The following is a 25,671-nucleotide window of genomic DNA, read 5'->3' as shown; positions in this document are numbered from 1 at the left end:
TTGTGCATCTAAAAAAATGTGCTGCTTTGAATCCAACTCCTCACTGACAGACATGCTGTCCTGCAGAGCTAAACCCACCGTTGTATGTTTATGCTGTGAGAGGTCTTTCATGGTTTTTTGCCCTTAAAAAAAAAAAAAGACTATTAAACCCATCAAACCACCCCCGTACACTTCACTATTGAACACAGATTTTATATTGCTTTATTGTTAACACACAGGAAAAGGTTAATTAAAAAAGGGCAGAACAGTCTCATCAATACTCTGTCTCCTTTGTTGACCCTGCAGTGCTTTGTGGAGCCCCACCCACTGTGGACAATGCCTTCCTGATTGGCCGTAAGCGTTCCCGCTATGACATCCACTCTATAGTCCGCTACCAGTGTGCTGATGGCTTCCTGCAGCGCCATGTGCCCACAGCGAAGTGCCGTGCCAACGGCAAATGGGAGCGGCCAAAAATCATCTGCTCTGAATGTGAGTTTTCTACACAGTATTGTCTCGGTACTTCAAAACCAAAAGCAGTATTGCTATCTTTTAAGGTCAATCAGCATGTTTGATTTTTTTGTTTGCGAGTTGATCTCCAGACAGTTGCTGCTCTAAGTTCAGTTCTAAGGACCAGGATTCAGGCTTGCCAACCATCCTACTTTCATTAATAATAATAATTGCAGCAAAAGAAAAAAAAAATCTCCTTTGAAGTCTTCAGCAAAATGTGTCTTTTTCAGAGGAGATATAAAGGATTGGCGTCTATAAATATTCAACATAGTGCTCCTACTGCTGAATTTGATTCCACTCAGCTCACAATGTGACAGTAGGGATGAAAAACTGAAACAATGTGGCCTCTGTTTGAAGTGATAGGATGTGTTATTATTTTATGACTCTTCATCTTTGGAAAGTGTTGTTTTCATGGCCCAGAGTTACAGTGGTTTTTATCATCTATGACAGACATATCTTTTCTGGCAAGATGCAGAAAAAGACAGTTGCCTAGTTTAGTGGATAATTCCAAAAACAAGCTTATACTGAGGCCGTGAGAGGGTGGTTGTAGCTCAGGGAGCTCTTGCTGAAGGCACTTAGTCTGAAAGGGAGATAAAACAGACTCCCTTAGTGTGGTGGAAGCAGTTACAGCCACAAGAAAATCATGGCTTTGACCTTTCTGATGTCTGATCCCTGTTCTCTCTGTGTTTCACCTCTCTGTCTGAATGTTTCTATGTCTGTCAGCAGCTCATCTCTTTCTTACATCACTTTTCTACTCTAGTCTTTCATCCAACTCAGTGTGATACTCATTCCTGTACTCCCCCCGCCTTTTTGTATTGAAATGTCTCCTTCTTTTGTGTTTGCTTCGTCAGCCCGACAAGTCCACCGTTACCGGAGACACCACCACAAGAGCAGGAGGGAACGCAGGAAGCACAAGAGGCACAGCCACAGAGAGGGAGGACACCACAGGAGAGAGGAGGGCCATGGTCACAACCATAACCACAACCACACCCACTTCTGAGCCAAATCAAACAGCCCCTTTTGTTTTCTCCTCTGCTGCTGCTAACTACGGATCACATTTCTCCCTGCTCTTTCCACCTCTTGATACATCATCCCAAAATCCTTCACTTCTTATCAAACAGAACTTTTAACCCAAGCTCCACCTCTGCCCTGAGCTCCACCTCTGGCTGAAAGAGTCAGCACATATTAAGGTGAACTCAGAGGCCGGTGTTGGGAGCTGCCAGGGACTCTTCTTTCTTTCTGCTTTTCCTAAGATAACACAGAGCATTCTTCAGACAGAAGTTTTCTACAAACCACAATTGAGGTGGGTGTTAATGGAATTGCTGTTTTAAAAAGGACATGGGACACATCTTTGATGCTGAATTGAGCCTGGTTAACATATTATTTTTACAAACTCTCAATGTATATATGTTGGCTGCTGCTTTTGGTTCTCTCCTCATAGAAACGCTCAACTTCAAGTGAGTTAAAACATGTATACTTTGAATCAGAGGCATTTGTAAGTGACTTATTTAAGCTTTGTCTGTTTTTGTCAGTGATAGACGTTTTCTTTTATCAGAAGCTGAACTCCATGAGGGGAATAGAAAACATATCTGACCTCAGCTCAGTTTCATCACGTTACATCACACATCAAGTCTCTTTAAGAAGTCAAACTTTCTGAAACCACTCCAGATGTGCCAGAAGTACTGTCTGTTTTTGTTTGAAGGTATTCTGTATTTTTGATTGTAGTTTGTCTTTACTCAGTTCAGTATTTGCTATGAATTGTCTTAAAACTTATGTTGGTGAAAACAATGAAGGTGACAAAATAGGGTGAAGCTCCTCTCATCCATCTGTCCAATACAGCAAGTACCATAACAGTGAATTCACCAACATAAACATATATAACATAAGAAAAATTTATGTTCAACATTTCAAAACTTTATTTCATACAGAAACATTAAGTCTGCAGCTGAGTGGGATAAATCTTGTTTCAATTGTTTTCAAATGTTGATCCACAAAGAGTAACTGTTATAATACGGCACAGTGATACATACCCCTGCTTTACTGAATAAGTTTACTATTCTTAAAAAGCTACAACACAATGGGTGTTTTATTACTATAAATGAAACAGTTTTACATTTCTACAACAGGTAGTAATGATCAGTAGTGTGATGAGTGTATGTTGAGTCCTTTCCTCCTCTCTTCGCCTCAGACTCCTAATTATCACCAGCTGGCTTCAATATTCACTCATTAGTGGGAGGAGCAGTCCTGTGAGTGCTGCTCTTCTTCACCTCTCTTACCTGAGTATGAGTATTGCCATCCTTGGACCTAATCAGAAGTATGGCTGCCAGTTGAAAGAAACTGTTTGGGAAATTTAACAACAGCACATGAACAAACTTTTTCAGCTGAATTAAACCTGGCTAAGGAGATAAATGGCTGTGGCTGAATTGAAGACAATGTTACTATTGCTCTGCAGACAGACTCAACAAGTTTATAATACTAACCACTGAGTGTGAACTTTGAAACAGTTGGACTCAAGTAATTATAAAGACTACAGAAACACTAGAACAATGGCTGTACGGGGGGCAAAGATGAAGCTTAAAGGTAAAAATATGTCTTTTTGTACGTGGAGCAGACCAGTCCCTTGTGTTTTTCCCCTTTGTACAGAACCCTGTAGGCTTTGTTTGGTGTGTAGTGTGTTGGTTTATTTTGAAGAGCCTCAGGTCTGCTTCTTGTGGCAGTTACCTCTTGCGACTTACTACTGTGAACCCTTTTTATAAAGGACTTGTTCACTATTTTTTACTTGATTATTTTAAATAAAGTGTTGAAGAAACTCTGAATAAACTCATTTTGAATCATTTCCTTGTTGCTGTTGCCTTTCTTGATTTAGGCTCCCAGGTTTTGAAATGTGGTGTCATTCTCCAGATTACTTGTCATTTCCCCAGATCACCAAGATTCCCCAGAAATCACTCAGAATAACAGTCAATGAGTTGGTCAGAGATATTCCCCTGGTTAATTTATCTAGCTTCAAATCAGTAATACCCAATCAACCCACATCATTGTAAAGCTAAGGAACTGTCATTCTGTTAATTCAGACATTGGAGACTATGGCAAACTCTGTGAAGCTATTGATTTCATTTTTCAGCAAGATCGGACACCTGGGCCCTAGTCTATGAAGCAAGTTCAGCCTAGCGAGATAGCCTTGGAGCTACCTCGCTGAACAGAGCGCGGTAGCCAGCGGTCTCGCTACATGGTTTGACGACGCTGGTTATCAACCTCATAAGTGGATCCAGCCAGGCAATGAGCGCGTGCACGCATATAAGGTGGAGCTCGCTGCAGCTGACCAATCTTGAACATGGAGCGGTCTGGAGCGTCAGAGCAGGCCGGAGAGAGAAGGACCGCATACTTCACACAGGAGGAGCAGGAGGTGATCATGAGGAAGTATGACGAGGTGAAACATGTAATTAACGTTAAAAGCAACACTGTTGTCGCTGCTAAAGCAAGGAAGGAGTGCTGGCAGAAAATTGCTGACAGTCTAAATGCACAAGTGTAGTGCAAAAAAAAATATTTTGTGCCATTATCATCCTGAAATAGCACTGTTCACCATGCACTTTTACTGTAACATGCACCATACCTAATTTTTTTCTTAGATGAATTGGTTCATTTGTTCATTCCTATCGTGTTTACATTTTTTGTGTGATATGTAGCCCACATGAGCCCTACATGAATTCCTGTCACAATTTTAAGATGGGCAATAAAATATTGTCATGGAACAGAAGTGTTGGCATTGAAGATGTTATTACGGCAATGAGAGTTCTTCATTCCCTTTAACTACCTGTAGAAAGTGTCATGTACTACCAATCCCTCCCTGGAAAACCGGTAACTTTCATACAGGTGGTCATCCGAAAAAGAGAGTGGGTCGGTGCCGTCCCTGAAAACTCTCGCGCGCCGGAGTGCGCCTCAGACAATGCAAGCTCCGATGTCCACGGGATCCTATAAGAACGGACAAGCCATCTTTTTGTGAGGGCTCATTGATCAGTGGGCGGGGTTTTTATAGTCCGCAGGTTCAATCTGGAACCTAACCTGCCCCGGAGCAGGTTAGCCGTTCAGCGTATGTTGCCATGGAGACTCGCCTCGCTGAGGAGTGATCCTGTGTCGTAGAATAGGGAATCCGGAACCTATCCTCAGAGCTACCTCGCTAGGCAGTAATCCTGCTTCGTAGAACAGGGCCCAGCCCATACAGCCAAAAATACAAGTAAGGAAAGAAATGGGTAAAATTTTCCAGCATGGGTCCCTGATGTCAGACCACCCTAGACAAAGCAGGAAATTGACTGAGGCATGTCTGTCAAGCTCCAGCAATCACTTGACTCAAGGATCCTGAGTCATCACAGTATTTGTTCTCTTACAGAGCTACTCCTGATATTTTCTATTTTTGTTTCTTTGTGCTTTTGTGAAGCACAATCACTTCTCAGTGAATCACTCGCCAAAGAGGAATGCCATTTCTGATTGGTTCGTTCAGCCCCCCCCCCCCCCCCCCCCCCCTTTTTTTTTTTTTAGTTATTCTTCCAGGGAGAACGATCAGTTACAGAAATGCCTTCACAGCTTTTGATACTTGAAGGACTGATGAATGAGTGAAAGGAGATGGATCTCTGGGATTACATAAAGATCACTGGCACTTCTAGAGAGAATGTAGTTTAAGTCAGGAAACCTGTAAAAGAAAAAAAAAGATGCATCGAATTGTGAAGAACTTGTTATTAAGGGAAAGTACAGCAGTATAACCCAGGTTTTGCATCTCTGGCTATATCCAGCATTACAACGGTCCGGGGACTGAAGTATGTCTGCTTCATGCTCCAGATGTCAGAATCCCTGCCTCCTTATGATGAGGCTGGAGGCCAATCAGACATGTCCCCCTCAGCCCTCTACGTATGTGGCCCGAGTACTTCAACCACAAGCTGATCTCTGATGTCTTAGTTAGGCCTGCTGTGATGACTGGAGCACAAACAGTCCCCTAAAGAAGGAACTTATTGTTTCTATTGAAGTTATGTTAAAAAAAATAACAGTAAATTTAGATTGGTTCAGCTAATTTTACTCAACTTTGTGAGTCCAGGTTAAAGTCAAAGACTCAAACAAAAGAAGATTAAATACCAGCACTTAGAGTTGTTTGTGTATAGAAGTAGTCTCACAAAGAATTGATAATTACTGCTCAGCCAGTGGTGCTGAACATTCATTCTGTATTTGTAGGAGTCTTTCAAACTCTTGTTTTCACCTCTCATGCTTTGGCTGTCTGGATGAGGAGGTTGACCTTCTACATAGTGGAACCTATCAGACAGAGAGGAAGAGGCTCTAACCTTCAGTTTGACATGTCTATTATTCTCAATTAGTCACATTCATGCACAGATGCACATAAATTACCCCTTTCTTGTTTTTGGCACACAATTCTAAGATGACTTAAAAAGAAAAATGTACAGTTAAAGAGCTTATCAATGTGCGGTATAAATAGACTGATAAACGAATAAATGGCTGGGACATAGTTATGTCTGTGACACAGACAGGCTGAGCTCAAGAGTTTATGTGCAGCAAGAGGTCAAATATTTTGAAAGCAAGGAGCCAGTAACTAACAGTCCGAGCCACTTAACCAGGGAGGGTCAGAATGCCAAGGTCATCGTGAGGGATATTGGAGGAAACAGGAACTGTTAACTGGCATGCACAACCCCCCTCATTCACTCCTCACACTAGATACAAGATCCACTGGTGACCAGTTTGGGAGCAACAAGATAACTCACAGTATAAGATACTTCTAAAAGCTGGTAATGCTGGCAGAGTTTGGTGAAAGTCTCGGGATTGAAGTGATGTCACAATGTCATTGTCATGGCATATTGTTTCATTTTAAATGCATTTCAAACACTTTCACCTGCAGTTCCTGCCTGCCTCTGGACCAGGCATGAAGTGATTCTCAGCTTTGGACATCTTCCCCACTGTACACCCCTTACACAGGTGATAAACCTGCCAGGACTGATGCCATGCTGCTCAGAATGATGTTTTGCTCTTTTAGATATCAGCTTCAGGCTCAATTGTGCTCCCTCAAATTCAGTCAGCTCATCAGCTCTGTCCCATCACCCCCCCCTGTCAATCCCAGTCATGTAAAATCAAGCAGAGGAGAGTGCTTCTGTTGGAAGGTGTTCAAATTAGATTTGCAAATCAAGTTGAAAGAGCACTGAAAATAATGAATCTATAACACATCTGAAATGTTTGTTATGGTTGTAAGAAATATATAAGCGAGAAGGCAGAATTCTTTTGGATACAAGCTAAAAATAAAATCTCAGTCACCCATCTGCAAGAAGATAGACAATGACAACATCCTGAAAATATTTACGCAACAGTAAATTCCTCTAATGAAATAAATACTTTATAAACTCAAAATGTGATCGTTCTATTTGTTTATATTCAGCAGAGCTAACCAGCAGTAAAAACCTTGAGGCCTTTATCACTTTTTCTTAAGGCTAATAAACTACCCTGTCAGAAAGCAAATGAGTTACCCTTCAAGAGAAGAGGAAGATATCCATCCATCCATTTCAGGTCTGTATTGCACAGACAGCACATGTAACCCTTTAAGTGATGCATTTAGGTTAATATGTGTCAGTGTCAGGAAGGTAAAGGCAGCAATCCAAAGGACGGCTCCAATTAGTTAATTGCTTGCTGAAGTAGAACTTATCAGCAACCACTTAAGCTCACGGCAATCAAAGTAATACGGCTATTGGATGTCACATTACAGGCTGTGTATCACTGCAATTAAAATAGGTTGGATGGTGTATTTATGTGCTGTCGGATTATCCTGATATGAACCTTATTTAAAATAATTATAAGATAATTGTTTTCATGGTAACACTGTGGATATTATGACATTTTAAGAGACTGTGCCTGATATAAAATGAAAACTAAGCTCAGCAAGTTGTTTAAAGAGACAGTCTTCTGCTTTTCAGCTGTGCATGCATCAAGTCCAGTCCATTTTTTCTAACTGTGTATGTGTGTGTGTGTATGGAGGCTAGAGAACAAAAGGGGTTTGCATTTAAGTTTTGTGTTTGGAGTGAAGGTCATCAATCGCGCCCCCTTTTACTCAAAGTTGGCCACTCAGAGAAAAGAGGGTTTGTGGAGTGGAGAGCCTTAAAGAGACAGCAGCTGAAGAGAAGTGATAAGTAATGTAAGTGATACATAAAGCCACTACAAGGGTATCAGAGGGACAGAATACAAAATTCATTGAGGGAAAAAAGCGATTCCAGTTCATTGAATAGAATAGAATAGAACTTTATTGCCATTGTAACAAGTACAACGAAATTGAAGTCACAGCAGCAATCAAAAAAACAAAAGTAATAAAGTGTATAGAAAGTGCAAAAAGCTCCATAAGAAAAAAGATGACAGCTTGTTCATCATTGTCCAGTTCAGCCAGCCTCCACCTCCACAGGGTCCAGGACTGAGCTTCTTCAGCAGTCTGTTCTGTCTCTGTCTCCTGTATCCTGTCTGCTCACAGCAGGTGAAGCTCTTCCAATGTGGCGTTGATGTCTGATTTTAGCTACATTAGTAGGGTTGCCAACCGTCCCTTAAAAAACGGAATCGTCCCGTATTTGGACTTGAGAATACGTGTCCCGTGCTGAACCGATAAGGGACGCACTTTGTCCCGTATTTCTCTGAGGGTCAAACATAAACTGCTATATATCTATGGTTTCAATGAAAAGCAGGGCGATTTATACGAGAAATTATGGTAATTCCATCCCATTCCCGTCTCCCGCTCTGTGGCCAATGAGCTGACCGAACACTCACACGTTGCTATGACGCCACAGAATGCGGCTCGCCTCATTGGGCATTCCTGATTTTTGGAAAGAAGATAACACTGCAGCATGGATGTCGCCGGCATGGAGGCACAGCTCTTGGATGCTCTAGGTACTACTTCCCCACATAAAAAGCCCCCCCCCGTGTAACACGAAAACTAGCCCCTAGACTGCTAACAGCTGAGTTCACATGTAAACAATGCAGCCATGGTTACATGTAGGATCTCCAGACAAACAGAGGACAAAAAGTAGTAAAAATATCGCTGAAGCTACAAAAAGTTTGATGTCCATGACCAACAAATGAACCATACAAAGTAATGATCCACTCCAAATACAAAGATTATGAAAAGGAGACAAAGAAATTAAAAGAAATGGACAAAGAAGAAAGAGCTGCTGCAAAAGGCAGCCGTAGCCAACAGGGTGGCGTCTAGCAACTACTCATACTTTATATCATACCATATCTGTAGAGTTTAATTCATCTTAATTTCCAGCAAGCGATCTGCATACACTTTATGCAGTAACAAGAAAAGAAACTATCACCTTGTAGGTGTATATGAGCTCTGAGTAAGTGAGCCTTTTTTTGTCTGCTACTTTTGACCTTTGAGTCTATGTGTATGTTGAGTCTCTTTTCCTTGGGTTACATCCAGCTGGCTGCAAATTGCAGAATTTGTAGCCACAGTAAAGTTGCAGTAGGGATCAATATTGTATGTGAACCCCTCCTGACAGTCTGGCAGTGTCTCTAAATATAGAAAATCTACTGCACTGGCATCATATTATTCCATTTATTCATTTATATGTAGTCATTTGAGGTAAGTCCAATCAGGAATATCATAATTTATCTAAAGAGTCTGTAACCCTGAAGGCACTCTAGGGCCTGTTCAATTTTAGTACAAAGAAAACTACAGCTAAATGAATTGGCAGTGTTAAAAAATGTATCTTGGCATTGTTGTCATCACTGGAGACTACCAGATTAGGACGTTAGCAAGAAAACACTTTAAGCCAGGGACATCTGGATGCTGTAGACTGCTGATGTAAAGCGGAGAAGATTGGATTTTTACAAATGTGCAGAGCTCATAATAGATCATCTGTGTTGGTGTGAGCTCTTTCACAGTCTTTATACCACGATCACATATGTTATTGTATCAGACAGTTTTTAACCACGTGAGCTTCCCTCAGGCACATTCTCAACACAAGATAATTGTATTTTTCTTGTTTATTTATGTTTCAGATTTTTCTCCAACTGTGCAGGTGCTCAGTTCTAAATCCAATTACATGAAAAAAGATTGGGAATGTGCTGGACCAAAGTAATGTATCAGTGTCAAGCAGGGCTGTGATCTCGAGTTGAAATATGATTTCCTCCCGGTGGAATAAGTTTCCAGATGCATTAAATGTTTATTAGCTGCTGTATCTGCCAGCGACCACCCATTTACCAGATGGTGGAAGTGGATGGAGGATGGAATAAAGGAATATATAATATTATAACTGGATGCAGCTACAAACGCAAGTAGGGTTCACTTTAAGGCAAAAAAATATACACATAGACAAGAAATCCTGGTCTCCATATCTTTACATGTGAAAGAGAACTATAACAAGAGACTGAATTTACAGTTTTTACCATTCTTAGGACTGAGCTCCAAGAAAGAAGCAACACAATGTATTTTTTAAAACTGAAATTATATCATTGCTATTTAACTGATCTTGTCAGAAAAGGACATTTAATCTCAATAAATAATAGCACTTTAATTTGTTTTGTGAATTCCTGAAACACGTACGAATGTTTAAGTTCAAATTGAGTTTTTTTCCGGTAGAGAGCATATGATATGTTTCTAATCAGAAAGCAGTGAGAGGCGCACTGTGAATGTTTTATTTTACTAATGTAAAATAGATTTCATTCAATAACTGAAGCTTAATAACAGGATCTGCAGGATTTTAATAAGATAAATATAATGTCAGCTATATACAAGAATATTCCTGCTTAATCTTTTGGGCCTTTATGAATGTGTCTCACTGTCTCCGTCTGCCTTAAGAAACACACCGGGCTGTAGATGTTACGGTTGGAGACGTTTCTGGGCGGAGAGTAGACGTGATTACCTCAGCCAATCACAGCACGCCCCATGCTCACGTGACTTGCGTGTTTATTAGCGAGTGGAAGAAGCTTTCTCAAGCGCCTAAAGTAATGAATATATCACAGAGAAACAACCAAAGTGAAACTTAACACCAAACAGATTAAGCTTTTTCCTATATGAGGATATATGAACTTGGCTCGACCCTTTCAGGGACTTGGAGAGCAGCATGGGACGAAGAGCGACGCAAGTTGGTTTCCTTTCAGCAGGTATGTGTCAAATACTGGTGATTAGCACGTGCTAACATGCCAAGTCAGGTGCAGGACTCGAGTGGTAGCATCGCAATGCTACACGTGGTTGCTAGGCTACTGAGTGTCCTCACTTAACTTAGGTCATTACATGTGGGTGTTTGCACTTAGCCAAGGAGCAGGAGCCCAGAGTGAAGGTTGTGTTTATAAGTAACGCAAATTGTCACTGTTGTCAGTGTTATATCAATGAAAATGTATAACTTGAATGATTTTATTTTTATTTAATCACATTTTTTTTCCTGCTTTACTGTCTTTTTTCAGTTCTAACTTTCTGTCACTCATTTGACATGAAGGGGAGACTTTGGTGGAAGGGCGAGGAGGGTGCGATTTATTTGCATATTGCTGGGAAAAAAAATCAGCACTTGGCTGGACCATAAACTGTATTTTACATGCAATGGCTGCACCCCATAGGACTTATGAGACCCTTAAGTGTTAGACATCCACAATTTCTCCTCAAGCTCCAAAACCACAAGTCAGTCTGTTTCTTTTTGCTGTTCTTTATCAGGAAGTGGGATGGATTAAAGATTGTTTTAAAATGATATAATAATCCTACACATGCTGATGTGACTGCGCTGGAGATTGATGCTGCAGAATATTTTGAGTTGATACCTTAATGATGCTTTGTCGGCCTTAATGTTGGCCTCAAACTCCTGGATAGATAAAAGAAATAGTAGAGTTGGACTCCTTCTTGGTCATGATAAACCACAGGTTAGCTAGATAATGCCTATTAGCTAATACTGGCTAGCTTGTTTCAGCAGACCTCTCGAAACCCATTGTTACCTCATTTTAAAATGTGAATAACAGACTAACTTGTGGGTTTTCTCCTGGTAAACTGTAGATGTCACGCTCAGGGGTCTCGTAGGTCCGTAGGGTCCAGCCAAGTGCCGCGTTATTTGCCACCAATATGCAAATAATGTGCATATCACGCCAACCTTGCTCTTCCCCCCAAACCCTTCCGTCCATGCCAAAAGAGTAACAGACAGTAAGCCAAAAAAGGGTTATTTAGAAAAAAACTGTTATTGATAAAACAATGACATCAAAGTATGATTTGAATTCAAAAACATCAGAATGCAAAAAAATATAATATATGAAATGATATAAAACATTTTATGTCCATGTTTTCAACTTCAGCAAAACGTTATCAATGCCATCACCTGTTTTGATGCCATCATACATTTTTCATAATACACATTTTTTAATGCCAATGTTCCCTTTTCAGTTTCAGGATATGTTTTTCAATGGCTCCATTTCAAACCCTCTAAGGACCACAAACCTGGCTGAAACTCAGCAAAGTAAGTCAAAGCTGTGCATGGGTATTATTTGTCATGCTGATACTCACCTTTTTGATTTGCACCACGGAAGCAATGACCCACCTATATGAGTCATCTTTCCACATTGTTGAATCTATTTTCTCTCTATCATTACTTTTTTTATTTTCAACAAGACTCACAAGGCTTATTTATTTTATTTTTTGTCCAGTAGTCTCCTATCATACCCTGTCATACACTAAAATAATCTACCAGTGTGTTGTGTACAGTCTGCCCCGTCACTGTGTTATTGATCCTTCGAGCTGTTAGAAAAAGTGCTGGGCTGCAGGGCATCTTCTATAGCCGTTGTCAAATCACACATCAGGTGTGAATTAGATTTCCTCTTTTTGTTGTTCTCTCTCTGACTTATTTTTTAGGCAATACATCAAGTATGTGATTGGCCCATAGTTTAACCCATCAGATTAGCTTTTGTGAATTTCTTCGTCTAACCACTTTTCAGTTCTCTGCCATTCTCTGTAAGGGACTCTGTGGAGTCTAAGATGATTCAGTATACCCAACCAACAGATGAATATCAGAATCAGAAATACCTTTTTGATTCCCCAAGGGGATTATTTTTAGAAATAACACTGCAAAATATATGCATTGGCTAAAAAAAAACATCAGAAAGCACAGTTAGAATAACTTCTTGGTGTATTCTGATATCTTCAATCCTTGTGCTGCTTTTTCTATTATGTTTCTGATTTAAAAAAAAAAAAAAGGTTCTTTTCTCCTAAACAGCAGAAAACTCCTTGTTGAGACAAGCTTTTTGTTTGTTACCCCCCAGCAGTGGAGCCAATTAAGAATTCACTCCAATTAGTCCTAAAGTGTGCCTTTTTAACTTAATGAAGCATCATCCTGTTAAAACAGAGCCCCTGTGGTGACCAAAGTCATTTATATGGGTGTTGGTTTAACCACTTAATCAGTCTCTGTTTTTTTCTAAAGGTTGACATAGATAGTGCAATATAAAAACAGTGCATAAATAATCAAACCTTTAGTTAAGAATGCTAGTTCTCTGTGCAGTCTGTTGACAAATTAAAAATATCTCCTTACTTGAAAGGCCAAAGTCTTGTCAAAAAACATAGATGATACATCTGTTGCAACATGAATCAAGTTAAATAAATTAACAAAATATTTTGAACTGCAGTTATACTTAAAAAGTTAAATTCTTTTTGAACAGATCCAAAAACACAGAACAGGGTAATTTTGGAGTCTGATGTAAAGCGATAAATGAACCATCTGAACTACCACATGAATTTTGGGCCCAGCACACCTTTAGAATGAAACATGCCCACAGGTTTGATCTCTGGTGATTTTTATACAGAAAATCTCTTTCAGAAAAAAGAACAGGGTTCAGATGGTACACTAAGTCAGAAGCTCCATTATGCAGAGAAGACTGGCTGAGCGAGACTTTTATAAACGCTTCAGTCGAGGGATCACAGCTGGACATCTTTGAAGTTGTGTGTTTGCCATCCAGTAGCCAAGCAGCTCCTACAGAGCTGCTTTCTTTTGATCAGTGGAGCTGAAAATGTCCATCCCCACCTGCTGCATAGACTGAGTTCACTTTAGGGAGCTAGAGATGATAAAGAAGAGAATACGTGGGGAACAAAGAACAGAAGGAGAAAGCACAGTATGAGAACAAGATGATCTTAACATACTGAAAGCAATTTTTCTGTCTGCAGGTTTTGTGCTGCTGTCAACCTTTTCTTTGCAGTTAGCAGTTCAAAACAAACCCTGGTGCTTTTTTTCTTTTCTTTTTTCTAAAGATACCCAACTGTCCAGCTGAATAAATGCACTGTAATTTGGTAAAATGTCAAGTTATTGTGCCTTATGTAGCTCCCATCTCTTGTTTTGAAGAGGAGGAGATGTGCATGTAAACACAATAGTGAGAGGTCATCAGTGTTTTTTTTCTTGGATCAGTCGACTTCAGTAAAACTGTAACTGGCCTCATATACAGCTGTCTGCACTAGGTGTTGTGTTTTATGGTAGACACACAGTGCACTGGTCACAAATAGAGGTGAGCTGGAGAAGAGAGGCAGAGGGAGCGATGAGGTGGTGATCGCTGGCATTTTGTCTGAGTGGATAATTAGGGATATAAGTCGTGTGTCATTACACTGTAACCCATATGCTGATGGCTGCTGACTGCTGCTGATTTATGCTTCATTATGTTGATTAATAACAGTGCTACAGGAGATCAGCTGACTTGTCTGCCAGGAAGAAAAAAGGAGATAAAAGAAGTCAGCTCCAATGTAAAATGTATTATGAAGCTTTTAACCTTACTGAAGATTTGTTTCACTTTTCAGATATTTCTACCTCCATATTTGAAGGTTGTGATGATACATTTGTTTCACAAAAGTTGTAAGCTGAACCACTGAAGTATTAAACATCTTTTAAATTCAATTTAACATTCCTGCTGGCCTCTTTCTAAACCATAACTTTGATATTCTTCTTTCTGGTCAGTGCTCTCACTTAATTACAGTCCACTGAGGCAATCCATCATAAGGGCTATGCTGTATAACTGCAACTATAACACCAATGCATTTCCAACAAAACTTTGTTACTCGTTTTAACAAGGGGGCTGTCTTTCTTTCTTTCATCTCTTTCTGTCTGCCTGTCTTTTACTTTCTTTATTACTTTTTAATATTTTCTTTACTTACTCATATTGGTCTCTGTCTGGGTCCCTAACCAACAAAACTTGGTTCTCAGTTGAAAATGAAGTGAAATATATGAACACCATGCAAATTACTTCTATCAATGGATTATTACAGGAGTTCATTTTAACACCCTTTAGAAGTTATATATTCCCAATTGAAGGGCTACCAGAAACAATGCAGTCTCTGCTTCTTCATTGTCAGGGTTGCTAGGCTTATATAGTATATATTTTAAGGCAGGGAAAAATATGTTTACCATTTTATGAGGTTTTGCTAATATTTTCATTTATTGTTTCTCAGAGACAAACATGTATTTGGACAGTATTTTGATATAAAGATGCAGGACAGTACCTTGAGTTGGGTTTACAGCCTTGGCAACTGTTTCATCTTTAAACAGAAGGCACTGGGAGAAGTTTTTCTATGTTTCTTGTGGTGGTTTTTCAGGCTCTGTGTCAGCTATAGTGCCTGTGTGTGTAGGTGTGCCCGGGCCCACATGTTTGTGTGACTGTGAACGCCTCAGGGTGGAACTTCCCTGTGCATGATACAGAGTGCAAAAGGAGATGTGAATGCAACGGTATACACAAATGATATCTGGTTATGTAATAAGATATACACCATAAGGCTATTTAGTCTGTGAAATAAATAGAGAAGGTATATGATACATGAAAGAGATAACTCTAAATTACTTCTGCTGTGATCTGGCGCTATCTAGAAAATAAAATATATTATATATGAAGTACAATGATAGGGGAAACATTAGATACTTGATTTTTACTTACCTTTGCAAGCTGAGATGCATTTAATGCAACTACCTCAGGTGTTTCTTACTAAAAGTAATATGCACAGCCAAATGTCAAAGAATACCTCCTGATTGTACATATATGCACTTCCAAAAAGTCATGGGCTCATTTAGAGCAGTAGATTGGAGTAGACAAGAGTGTTGAGTTTTTTAAAGGAGGAAAAAAAAAATCACTTAAGTCTCATTGTACTACACTCTTATCACCATGTTTCCAGAATTATAGCTTGAGAGCAGGGCTCAAGACTGCAACCAAAATAGTCACGTGTGCAACCTTTTTTTCCAGCGTGTGCAAGTAAGAATTTCATCTGGTCACCTTGGTGCGAGTGCATATGTTTTAATGCTTCCTACATGGTCACTGTGCAAGACGTGGTTGAAAGTCTCCCTCTTTTCCACTGGCTTAGTCAGTCCCCTCCATATGTTTAAAAAACAGCTGATGCTGTAATAAAAAAAATTCTCATTAACAAGTGTTGCACAGTTACCTGTCTCTGTGCATCTCTCTGACCACAGTCAGAGGTCTACTGCAACATATTTGGATCAAAACAACTAAAGCAGAAGGGAGAAGGGTGTTTTTAATTTAATTTATTATTATTATTTTTTAAGTTTTCAATATGAGTCGCAAGTACAGGACTTGAACTGACTTAAAACACATTAGAGATCACAGGACCATACTTAAAATTGGGGGACAATTTGGAGAAGTCACAAATTTGGAGAACAGCAGGATAAAGAGTTAAAAAGTGGGGGATACCCATCCATTTCAGGAGTGTTGGCAGCCTGCCAGACCTCCTGATGTAGGTCTGTATAAAATAATGTGTTTAGGTATGAGACAGATTGAAAAAGACAGAAACTATCTTCTCTTTCATTTAGTTTACTTTTGGAAGTTTTGTACGCTTACATTTAAGTTAGCTATTGTTAAAGCCTGATTTTTATTTTTTTATTCCAATGGAAATGCTTTTTAATGATAATCCTGACAAGTAAACACATGCATGTCAGTTGTTATGCTTTGCTTTAAAAAAATGTTGTCTTCTTTTCAAATAATATAAAAGAAACAACCTACTTTGCCAGCCCATGCTTGTTGCAGACATACTTTATATTCACAGTGAAGTATTGAACATATCATAATAACGGTTACTGGTGGGACCAAATAATGTGGTGAAGTGACCAACGAATAACTGAAAAAGTTAGTGCAGATCACTGCTTGAGAGGTTGGTTACATGGAGCTCCAGGCTCTCTGGACTGTGGCAGACACTTTTATAGCTGCTGTTACAGCAAACTGATCTCTTTTACTCTTTATTCTCACTGTCACTGTGTGCACTTCAAGGCTGTGCCAGCTGCTGGCGGATGAGGAGGTCCTGCTCCTTTATCTGAGGTGGTTGTTTAGATGACAAGGTTCCTTTTAAACAATAAGATGATAGCACTGTCTGTAGAGGAGGGAGAAATAAAACAGAGAAAGGATTTCCTGTTCTCTCTGAGATAGAGGTCTCTGGTGTCAGTGCTGACAGGGCTGAACAGTCAAACACTGCCTGCTTTGGTTTTTGAAACAACTCCACTTCTGACCAGAGTCTTTGATCAGGACATTGTCTCTCAGCTCACAGCTCTCGTCTGAAATTGAATTTTGTCTGTAGCAGGTGAAAGATGGGGTGCAATAATGAAACCAGGAGTAGGCTGAATGATTTTGGCGCAGACTCCCTTTTTCATGATGATTTTGGGGAAATTGATTCCTAACCTTTGTGATTCAGTGGTGCTTTCATTCTAGTTGTATGACTGATGCTAGTAACTGACATACAATCTCCCAAACAGGGAAGGGGATTTTCTAAGAGTAGGCTAAAGAAAGATATACAACTTTTTGCTGGCTATTTTTTTCACTCATGCTTACCCCAGAGTTTGTTCTATCACATTTCTATTCTCAGAGAAGTTCTGTTTGATGTCTACTGATTACATGATCAAATATTGTGATTCTTGACTAAAAAAATAAAGCTGAGAGATGTTTTTCAATTGATGTCTCAAAATCACAGGCCATTGTTTTCAAACAGTTAATAAACTCCTACAAATCAAAATACGCTGACTCATATTGATGTGGTATCCACACTTTGTACCAAAACATCAATAAGTATCCTGTATATGTGTTAGCTTGAGGTGTTTATGGGACAACACAGCTGATCTTTACCCTCAGAGCATCATTAAACATCAAACCAAACTTCCCCTGCTCCTTCCAGATCTATTAGAGTCTTCTTTTGTTTTAGGCCAAGAAAAGCACAGCAGCTGCTTTTATCCTCCTCTCTTAGCGTCATTCATTATAGATCACCTGCCTCCACCTGTACAGCTTCATTACTCCCTCATTTACGGCCTCTCTGCTCTGTTGACACTCTTTTTTTGGTTGCTTCATAGCCTTCCTTCTGCTAGTATCTTGAACTACATCAAAGTCTCCTCTCTCTTTGCTTGCCTCTAACTACCTACTCCTCTCCTCCTTCTCATTTTAACTACTAGGTCAATCAACCCCCACCCAGGAGGTCATTCTCAACAACAACAAATTACTGTGAGCAGTTGGTTGATTGTCTTATGTGAGTCATTAACAAGCTGATGAGTTGTGAAATCTGGGTTAGCAACATAACACTACCATCCCATAAACATCCTTTATACGCAGACACAAACATGTTTGTGCCAGTGTGACACAAACTGCTCCCTAACAACCTCTGAGTCCATGATGTTGTCAAACATAGCTCTACAAATAGCTAACAAACCTACATTATAATAACAGCAACATGCCAACACAAGATCAGCACGAGATGCTAGGATCATTTGTCTCGTTGTAAATGATCAGTGAGGTTGTGCTTGTGCATATTGGAGCCAATATTATAATAGTTTTGGATTTGTCATTATAGTTTAGTATTAGTTAGTTTTGACATTTTTTTTCCATTACAGTTTAGTTTTAATTAGCTTTAGAGCGGGCATTCTAGTTTTTGTTTAGTTTTGATTTTTGCAACAAGGCTTAGTTTTAGTTTAGTTTTAGTTTTTTCATACCTTACTAACCAGGTGCAGGATTCAAAAAGGTCAGAGTAATGTTTTGTGATACTGTTTATTTTCAAATCCAACATAGTGCTCACTGCTCAGTCAATGCTGATAGAACTTAATATAAAAAATTTAAACATAAATCATCTTTAAAAGAACGTGAACATAAATTTAATGAACATAAATTATATAAAACAATATAATTTGAGCTTTAATAATTAGAAATTTGGACTCTGTAACAATAAAGTCAGACTCACATGCAGTTAAACTATTACAGATGCTCTGATTTATTGCTCCACTACATTTCGTTGCAGCACAGTGCACAGCCAGTCAGTGCAGTAAACAAGCACGTCCCAGTACGTCGCTGTGATGGTGCTGTACGGCACTGACAACTGCTGAAAACTGTCATAAAATTGTTTGGGAAAATGTGTTGGATAGATTTAAATCCTAAAGGCTATTAATGTTGTCAAAAACCATAACTAAGGACATTTTGTCTATAATTTTAGTTAGTTTCAGTTAATTTTTTGAACACAAGATACTGTTTTAGTTTACTTATCGTTTTTGTTTTCTTTTATAGTTTTTATTAGTTTGAGTTAACTGCAATGTATTTTAAATTTTAGTTTTTGTTTTTAGTTTCATTTTAGTTAACTATTATAACCTTGATTGGAGCACAATGCTTTGTTTTAGCTTCTGTCTCTTTTAAGCTCTCAGCTCCACAACTCCTTCCTTCTGATTGGGCAGCCCTCTCGGGGCCTGTCAAGGCCTCAGACCTTGGTGTTGAGGCCCACCCATCCAACATGTCTTGAACCAATTAGTGGATCCTTATGCAATGATCTCATCATTTCGGGAAGCCTTGTTAAGATCTCATGAAGAGCTTGAAGCTGTTTGTGCTAGTTTAGAACAGACCATTTAGAACAGTTTACAGGGAATTTAGTTTAATATGGATTTCCAGTATTGTTACTTTATATCCATGTTTGAAATATTGGAAGCATAAAAGCCCCTCACTAACTTATTGCCTTTGGGTTGTTGCCAAATATTTGAAAAAAAATCACAGATACCAAATTTAACACTGTTTAAAGTATTCATTCATGCAGTAAAAGGTACAATTTAATCAGTAGTTCAGCATATGTCATATAACTAACATCAAACCTTTATCTACCTTCTTAATAATTAAACTTCTATAAAACGTAAAGAAGGAACAGAGTGTCTACCCATGCCGCAATAAATGTTTTTCTATGCAGTCAAACAAATTTAAAGTGAATAAAACACATCTTCAGGGAAGTGATTTAATTATGATTTGCTGCTACTATAAACTTAATTCTTATCTCATGCATCATTGCATATGACTGCATCAGTATAGTAGCATGGTAATGATAGATGATAGTAGAGAGATGCTACCATGAGGACTGTTAGCTATTAGCATAAGTTTGATGAAATGGAACAAGAGGTATACAACATTCAACTCTAAAATGAATATCAAAATTGTTTTGATTGTTGATTTAAAGTGAACAATTTTGAATAAAGCTTTAATATTGAGGTGAACTCAGTCATTTGTATCTGTTATATAAAGAAAATTAGACAGAGAACTGATAGAAATACAAAGCTGAAATTAAAGCTTCTTCCTGATAGTCTTTTTATCTTTTGATTCATTTCATTCCCTCATATAATAGGAGCAGCAGTCAATTTTCTACTTATTTAACAATTTCCAGTCACAGTAGTAATGTTGTTAAGATTTGAAGGTCTATTGCAATGTCTGTTCCTTGTTTTATATTGTATTGTCATCAGAAGACATAATCATAGTTTTGTTGTGCATTGTTCCGATTACTGTTAATCTGCGTTAAATGCTTCATTTTATTACACCTGATTAGGTTATTGTGGTTGTAACAGAGCTGAATTTTTCTGCAGCACAATCACTGATTCAGAGAAAGAGAAAGTAGCAAACTTTGTTTATAAATCTTCTTGGATAAACATACATTTCTGTGCTGTGTGTAATTATTATGTTGGGTTTCAGGAGTTGGATGGACAGTGTTTGAAGAAGCTAAATCTCCAGGGATTAATTCCTCTCATGTTTTGCCTCATTAAGGTATTAACAAAATGTAATAAACTCTCGCCAGAGGATGCTTCTAAACAGCTTCAGCAGCAAACTGGTGTTTAATCTTGGCACAATATAGTGGCTTCACGGGATAAACACATTTACCAGGCACTATAAAAGCTCAGGGATCAATAAAAGCTGTTCCTTTGTTTACTCTCTTGTTTGGAGTTTGATTGCCTTCTGGTCATTCTCAGAAATTAAGTTACAGGAAGAGCAGAGCGGTATGGGGTTTGAAAAAAGAAGCAGAGAGAGCCCTGTCTCTAGTCTTTACCATCGTTCAAGCATCTTCGTTATCAAAAGATATTGTCTTTTGGCAAATTTGTCAGAAAATGTGATGAGCATGAGTTTGGGGTCCATGGTGCTTGAGTTCTTTCAGCGTAAAAGCCTCTGCAGTGGTTCCCGCCAGATGCGGCCCACCTCGACATTTGGCTCGGCCCCCTGAACAATACCAGAAGAGCATTATGATTTTTTTTTCTTTTTTTTTCAGTCTGGCCACGTGATCGAGACTTACACTTGCATAGAACGTAACTTTCTATTCCACCCTTCTGCAGTTTGTGCCCTATCTGAAACCCCTCCCTTGAAAAAAAAATCCTGTTATACAACCATACTGGTAGTGAAATATATTGTGCTGGTAGGTGTTGTATCATATTTCTTAGACTGCTTGCTTTCTGGTTTTCACAGTGAAGTTAATGAGAGAGAGCTGCAAACAATGGTGTCTACAAGAAAGTTAATATTTCATGGTCTTTTTTTCTGTGAAAAACCTAAAAGGGTTATTTTGTTATTATTATTATAAATTTCAAAAGTAGTGTTATATATTTCATTAGCAGTGTTATTATTTATTTTCTGAATCTTTTTCCGCTCAAGATCCCAGAAAGGATTATTAATATTTGGTTAACATATATCAATTTGTGTGGCTCTCTGAGAAACAATATTTACATTTGGACACCTCTGCGATCGTCACACTTTTTTTTTTACAAAATGACCCTGGCCCCCCATCAGGGAAGGGATAAGTTGTTTGGCCCTGGCGGGAAAAAGTTTGGGGACCCCTGCTCAAGAGGGGGGTATAGAGCTAACAGTAACAGGAAACGGTTGAATTTTTAAGTTTTATCGATTAGACACACACACACACACACACACACACACATACACACAAGCTTGATGATACAAGTTTATACTTAAAGATACATGTAGATTTTCTATGTGCTGCTAAACTGAACAAGTTCAGCACCATGGACAGCTCCTTCATTTAAAAAGGCAGCAGCAGCAATGCACTCCTTTTCCTTCCTTGGTAGCTTTGACATTCGCTCAAGTTAAAAATATGAAAATTGAAAAATGCACTTTTTGTGTTCACCCTCAATGTTGCAGTCGGCCAAAGAGTTGCGTCAAATCTGCAGCCCTGCCTCACAAAGCTAGGTTTCTTTTTGCACATAACGTAGTGTTTTTCTCTTTCCTGATGGCATGGGCTTTTCAGGTACATGAGTTTTACCTTACTGCTATGCTAACAATAAGAAATTTGATTTACTTTAATCAGCACATTGCAAGTCCTCCGACAATGGACCTAAGGAGTGAAATCAGTTTCTCCTAATAAAATCTCACGAATCACGATCCCTCCATTTATGAATCACAGATAGTACTAAGGGATCAAGGTTGGTTGTTGTGCTTTTGGGGTTGATGCAACATAGGCCCCCTTCTCACACAGCACAACATCAGGTCAGTCATAAGAAGCGATTTTTAATGAGTTCTTGAAGTCGCTGAAGGATCTGTCGTTCCATAGGTCAACCTCTGAACTGGACTATCTTGCCACTTGGTCTCACATTCCCTCTCATGATATTTGAATAGAGCTTGTGAAGCGCATCACTTTGGCACTTATCCGCTCATCACAGCTGCTGCCTCAGCTGCTCTCTGACAATTAAGTAGACTTTGCATCAGACAAAAAAAAGTAGTCCATTGAGACTCCAGCCATTGTGTTGTACTCAGTGGTAAAGTTATGTTTCTGAAAAACAAAATAGATAATCAACCTAATAAGATCATCTTGACTGTCATTCCACATCTTGTGATTAAAAAACTCTTTCTTATCACAGTTAGCCTCCAGGGAAGAGCAGTAAAAGCAGTAAAATCTGACCGTTGTCATTTTACTTATCTGAAGAGAGAAACCAGAAGCATTTTCATGGATAGCTCCAGCAAAACGGTCTCCCAGTTGTTTTCATTTGAGAGAACTTTGCTGCTGAGCAGTCGCGCCTCTGATTGGAGTCAAGTCCAGGATATCTAAACAGTTATTTCATGCAACAGGACTTTAGGGGCTGCCAACTTTTGGATGTGGTAGAGGTGAAAAAACAAAGACAACTCTGGGTTTGAATGTCAGTGTGTTTGGTGGAAGATGGAGAATGGAAGCCAGAGAAGGGGCAGAGTTACTCATGACCTCCTGAGAAATTAAGCTGAGATTCAACCAAGCAGTTTGTGACACAGTTTCAAGCCTCTTTTCCTCTCATATTCTCTGGTACCCCTGGGGGATCCCAGGGGTACCAGGGTGCCTTGAACACAGTGGTGTGGTGACCCAGCTGATCAGAGAGGCTCGAGAGGGGAAAGGAAACCTCGCTGTGCTCTGGCTTGATTTAGCCAATGCCTATGGCTCCATACCCCACAAGCTAGTGGAGGTGGCTTTGGAGAAACACCACGTCCCAATCAACATCAAGGCTCTCATCATGGACTACTACGACAACTTTTTCATGAGATTCACCTCTGGGACAGTGTCATCTGAGCAGCACAGACTAGAGAAAGGGATCATCACGGGATGCACCATTTCAGTGATTCTCTTTTCACTGGCCATGAACATGGTGGCCAAGTCTGCAGAGCTGGAGTGCAGAGGCCCCAAAACAAAGTCTGGAGTGCGCCAGCCGCCGATCAGAGCTTTTATGGATGACCTGACTGTTACAACAGAGTCGGTCCCAGGATGCAGATGGATCCTCCACGGTTTGGAGAGGCTTACCACCTGGGCCCGCATGCGCTTCAAGCCAGAAAAATCCAGATCCCTTGTCCTGAAGAGAGGGAAGGTGACAGACCGGTTCCAGTTCTCCCTGGCAGGCACTAAGATCCCATCAGTCACTGAGAAACCCGTGAAGAGCCTTGGGAAGATGTTTGACTGTTCCCTGAAGGACGCTGCTTCTATCAGGGCAACCAATAAACAGCTGGAGTGTTGGCTGACCACAGTTGACAAGTCAGGTCTCCCAGGGAAATTCAAGGCCTGGGTATACCAGCATGGCATTCTGCCAAGGATTCTGTGGCCATTGCTGGTATACGACTTTCCCATCTCCACGGTCGAAGGGTTCGAGAGGAGGGTCAGTAGCCACTTGCGACGCTGGTTAGGATTACCCAGAAGCCTGAGCAGCATCGCCCTTTATGGCAATAAGAACAAACTGACCCTCCCTTTCAACAGTCTGACGGAGGAATTCAAGGTTGCCAGAGCGAGGGAAGTCCTCCAATACAAGGAGTCTAAGGACCCGAAAGTGGCCCAGGCCGGTATCGAAGTGAGGACGGGCAGAAGATGGCGGGCGCAGGAGGCGGTGGACCAGGCAGAAGCACGGCTGTCCCACAAAGAACTGGTCGGTTCCGTGGCAACCGGTCGAGCAGGACTGGGCACCATCCCAACAACCCACTACAGCAAGGTCAAGGGCAAGAAAAGGAGGGACCTTGTCCAGCTCGAAGTGAGGGCGGGGGTTGAAGAGCAGCGGGCAAGCCAGTGGGTAGGTCTGAGGCAGCAGGGTGCTTGGACCAGATGGGAAGAGGCCATGGAGAGGAAAATCTCATGGGCCGAGCTGTGGAGAGCTGAGCCCCTCCGCATCAGATTCCTCATTCAGTCGGTCTACGACGTCCTGCCCAGCCCATCCAACCTCTTCTGCTGGGGCAAGGTGGAAACCCCAGCATGCCCCTTGTGTCAGGGTAGAGGATCGCTGGAGCACATTCTTAGCAGCTGTCCTAGAGCACTTGGTGATGGCCGCTATCGCTGGCGCCATGACCAGGTGCTAAAGGCGGTTGCTGAGTCCATCAATGCTGCCATAGACCAGAGCAGGCGCCTACAACCACCAACTCGGGCCATACCCTTTGTTAAAGCTGGGGAACAGCCACCCCTCAGCAGGAAAACTCCAACTGGCCTCCTCGGAACAGCCAGGGACTGGCAGCTAAGGGTGGACCTGGGAAGACAACTGAAGTTTCCAGAAAACATCGTCGAAACCACCCTCAGACCAGACATCATCCTATCCTCAGCCACGTCCAAACAGGTGGTTTTGCTGGAGCTGACAGTGCCTTGGGAGGAGAGGATAGAGGAAGCCAATGAGAGAAAGAGGGAGAAATATGCAGAGCTGGTGGAGGAGTGCCGTGGACGGGGGTGGCGTGCAAGATGTCTACCCATTGAGGTAGGGGCAAGGGGTTTTGCAGGGAAGTCACTCTGCAAGGCCTTTAGCCTCTTGGGCATCACAGGTGCACACAAAAGAAAAGCCATCTGTTCATCATCTGAGGCTGCGGAGAGAGCCTCACGATGGCTGTGGATCCAGAGGGACAAGCAGTGGACGAGCGCTTCTTGGACACAGACCGGGAACTGATCACTCCCGGTCGGGTCGCCTGGGAGAGGGGGTCTGAAGTTGAAAGACCCGAAACCTCCTATGACCCCAGGTACTATCACTGATGATGTGTCCAAGAATAAGCATCACTAGATGTGTGTAACAAACATCTGTTAGTCACTCGTTCTGGTTTTCCTACTCATATATATGTGTTGTATTTGCACAGTTGTCCACACCCACAGTAAGACTACAGTACCTACAAGTTGTTCTGAGTCACCCCACAATCCTTTTTCTCTGCCATTTTATCCCTCCTGAATTCTCATCAAGTTAAATTTGTGATCCTGTAGTTTTAAGACTGATCCTCAAAGTTTAGGAGAAAAGCTGGTACCTGCTGAGAAGCTGGCTGAAGGATCAGGAGCTGATGCAGAGCAGCCCTCAGTTCTTTATTCATTCTAAGACTGAATGTAGATAGTAGTAGAAGTATTTCCTTCCCTTTTCATTGACGCCGTGAAGTGTGTGTCCATGTGTGAGCTGCTGGTCAACTCTGTACGTGGTTCTTAAAAGTAACTCCGGGCATTTCCAGCGCTCGTTGGACTGGCAGGATCTGGTA

The 25,671-nt window shown here is 40.5% G+C and overlaps 2 protein-coding genes across 2 annotated transcripts in view; both read left to right on the top strand.

The window, feature by feature from the left end:
* The window catches only part of LOC141789616 (neurocan core protein-like), an 82,622-nt gene extending 79,175 nt beyond the window's left edge, over positions 1-3,447 (top strand). The window contains exons 15-16 of the mRNA XM_074669116.1: positions 286-468; positions 1,338-3,447. Coding sequence (XP_074525217.1) covers positions 286-468; positions 1,338-1,486 — 332 coding nt within the window. The 3' untranslated portion in view covers positions 1,487-3,447. The remainder of the gene's footprint in view (positions 1-285; positions 469-1,337) is intronic.
* Positions 3,448-8,369: 4,922 nt separating this feature from the next.
* On the top strand, positions 8,370-25,103 carry LOC141788830 (uncharacterized). The gene is made up of 2 exons (XM_074667918.1): positions 8,370-8,397; positions 22,963-25,103. The coding sequence occupies exons 1-2, from the start codon at positions 8,370-8,372 to the stop codon at positions 25,101-25,103; spliced, it is 2,169 nt and encodes a 722-aa protein (XP_074524019.1).
* The last annotated feature ends 568 nt before the right edge of the window (positions 25,104-25,671 follow it).

The sequence above is a fragment of the Halichoeres trimaculatus genome, unplaced genomic scaffold (genome assembly GCF_033239565.1).
Source record: "Halichoeres trimaculatus isolate MK-OKI-2021-1 unplaced genomic scaffold, fHalTri1.1 fHalTri1_scaffold_4, whole genome shotgun sequence".
Classification (NCBI taxonomy): Eukaryota; Metazoa; Chordata; class Actinopteri; order Labriformes; family Labridae; genus Halichoeres; species Halichoeres trimaculatus.
The sequence above is the reverse complement of the archived record's forward strand: the minus strand, read 5'-3'. Positions and strand labels throughout refer to the sequence as shown.

Excerpts from the sequence above, each read along its gene's own strand:
- LOC141788830 (XM_074667918.1), top strand. The coding sequence starts at position 8,370 with ATGGAGGCACAGCTCTTGGATGCTCTAG. Across the intron at positions 8,398-22,962 it reads ACAGCTCTTGGATGCTCTAG|TTTGTGACACAGTTTCAAGC; the intron begins GTACTACTTCCC and ends TCAACCAAGCAG.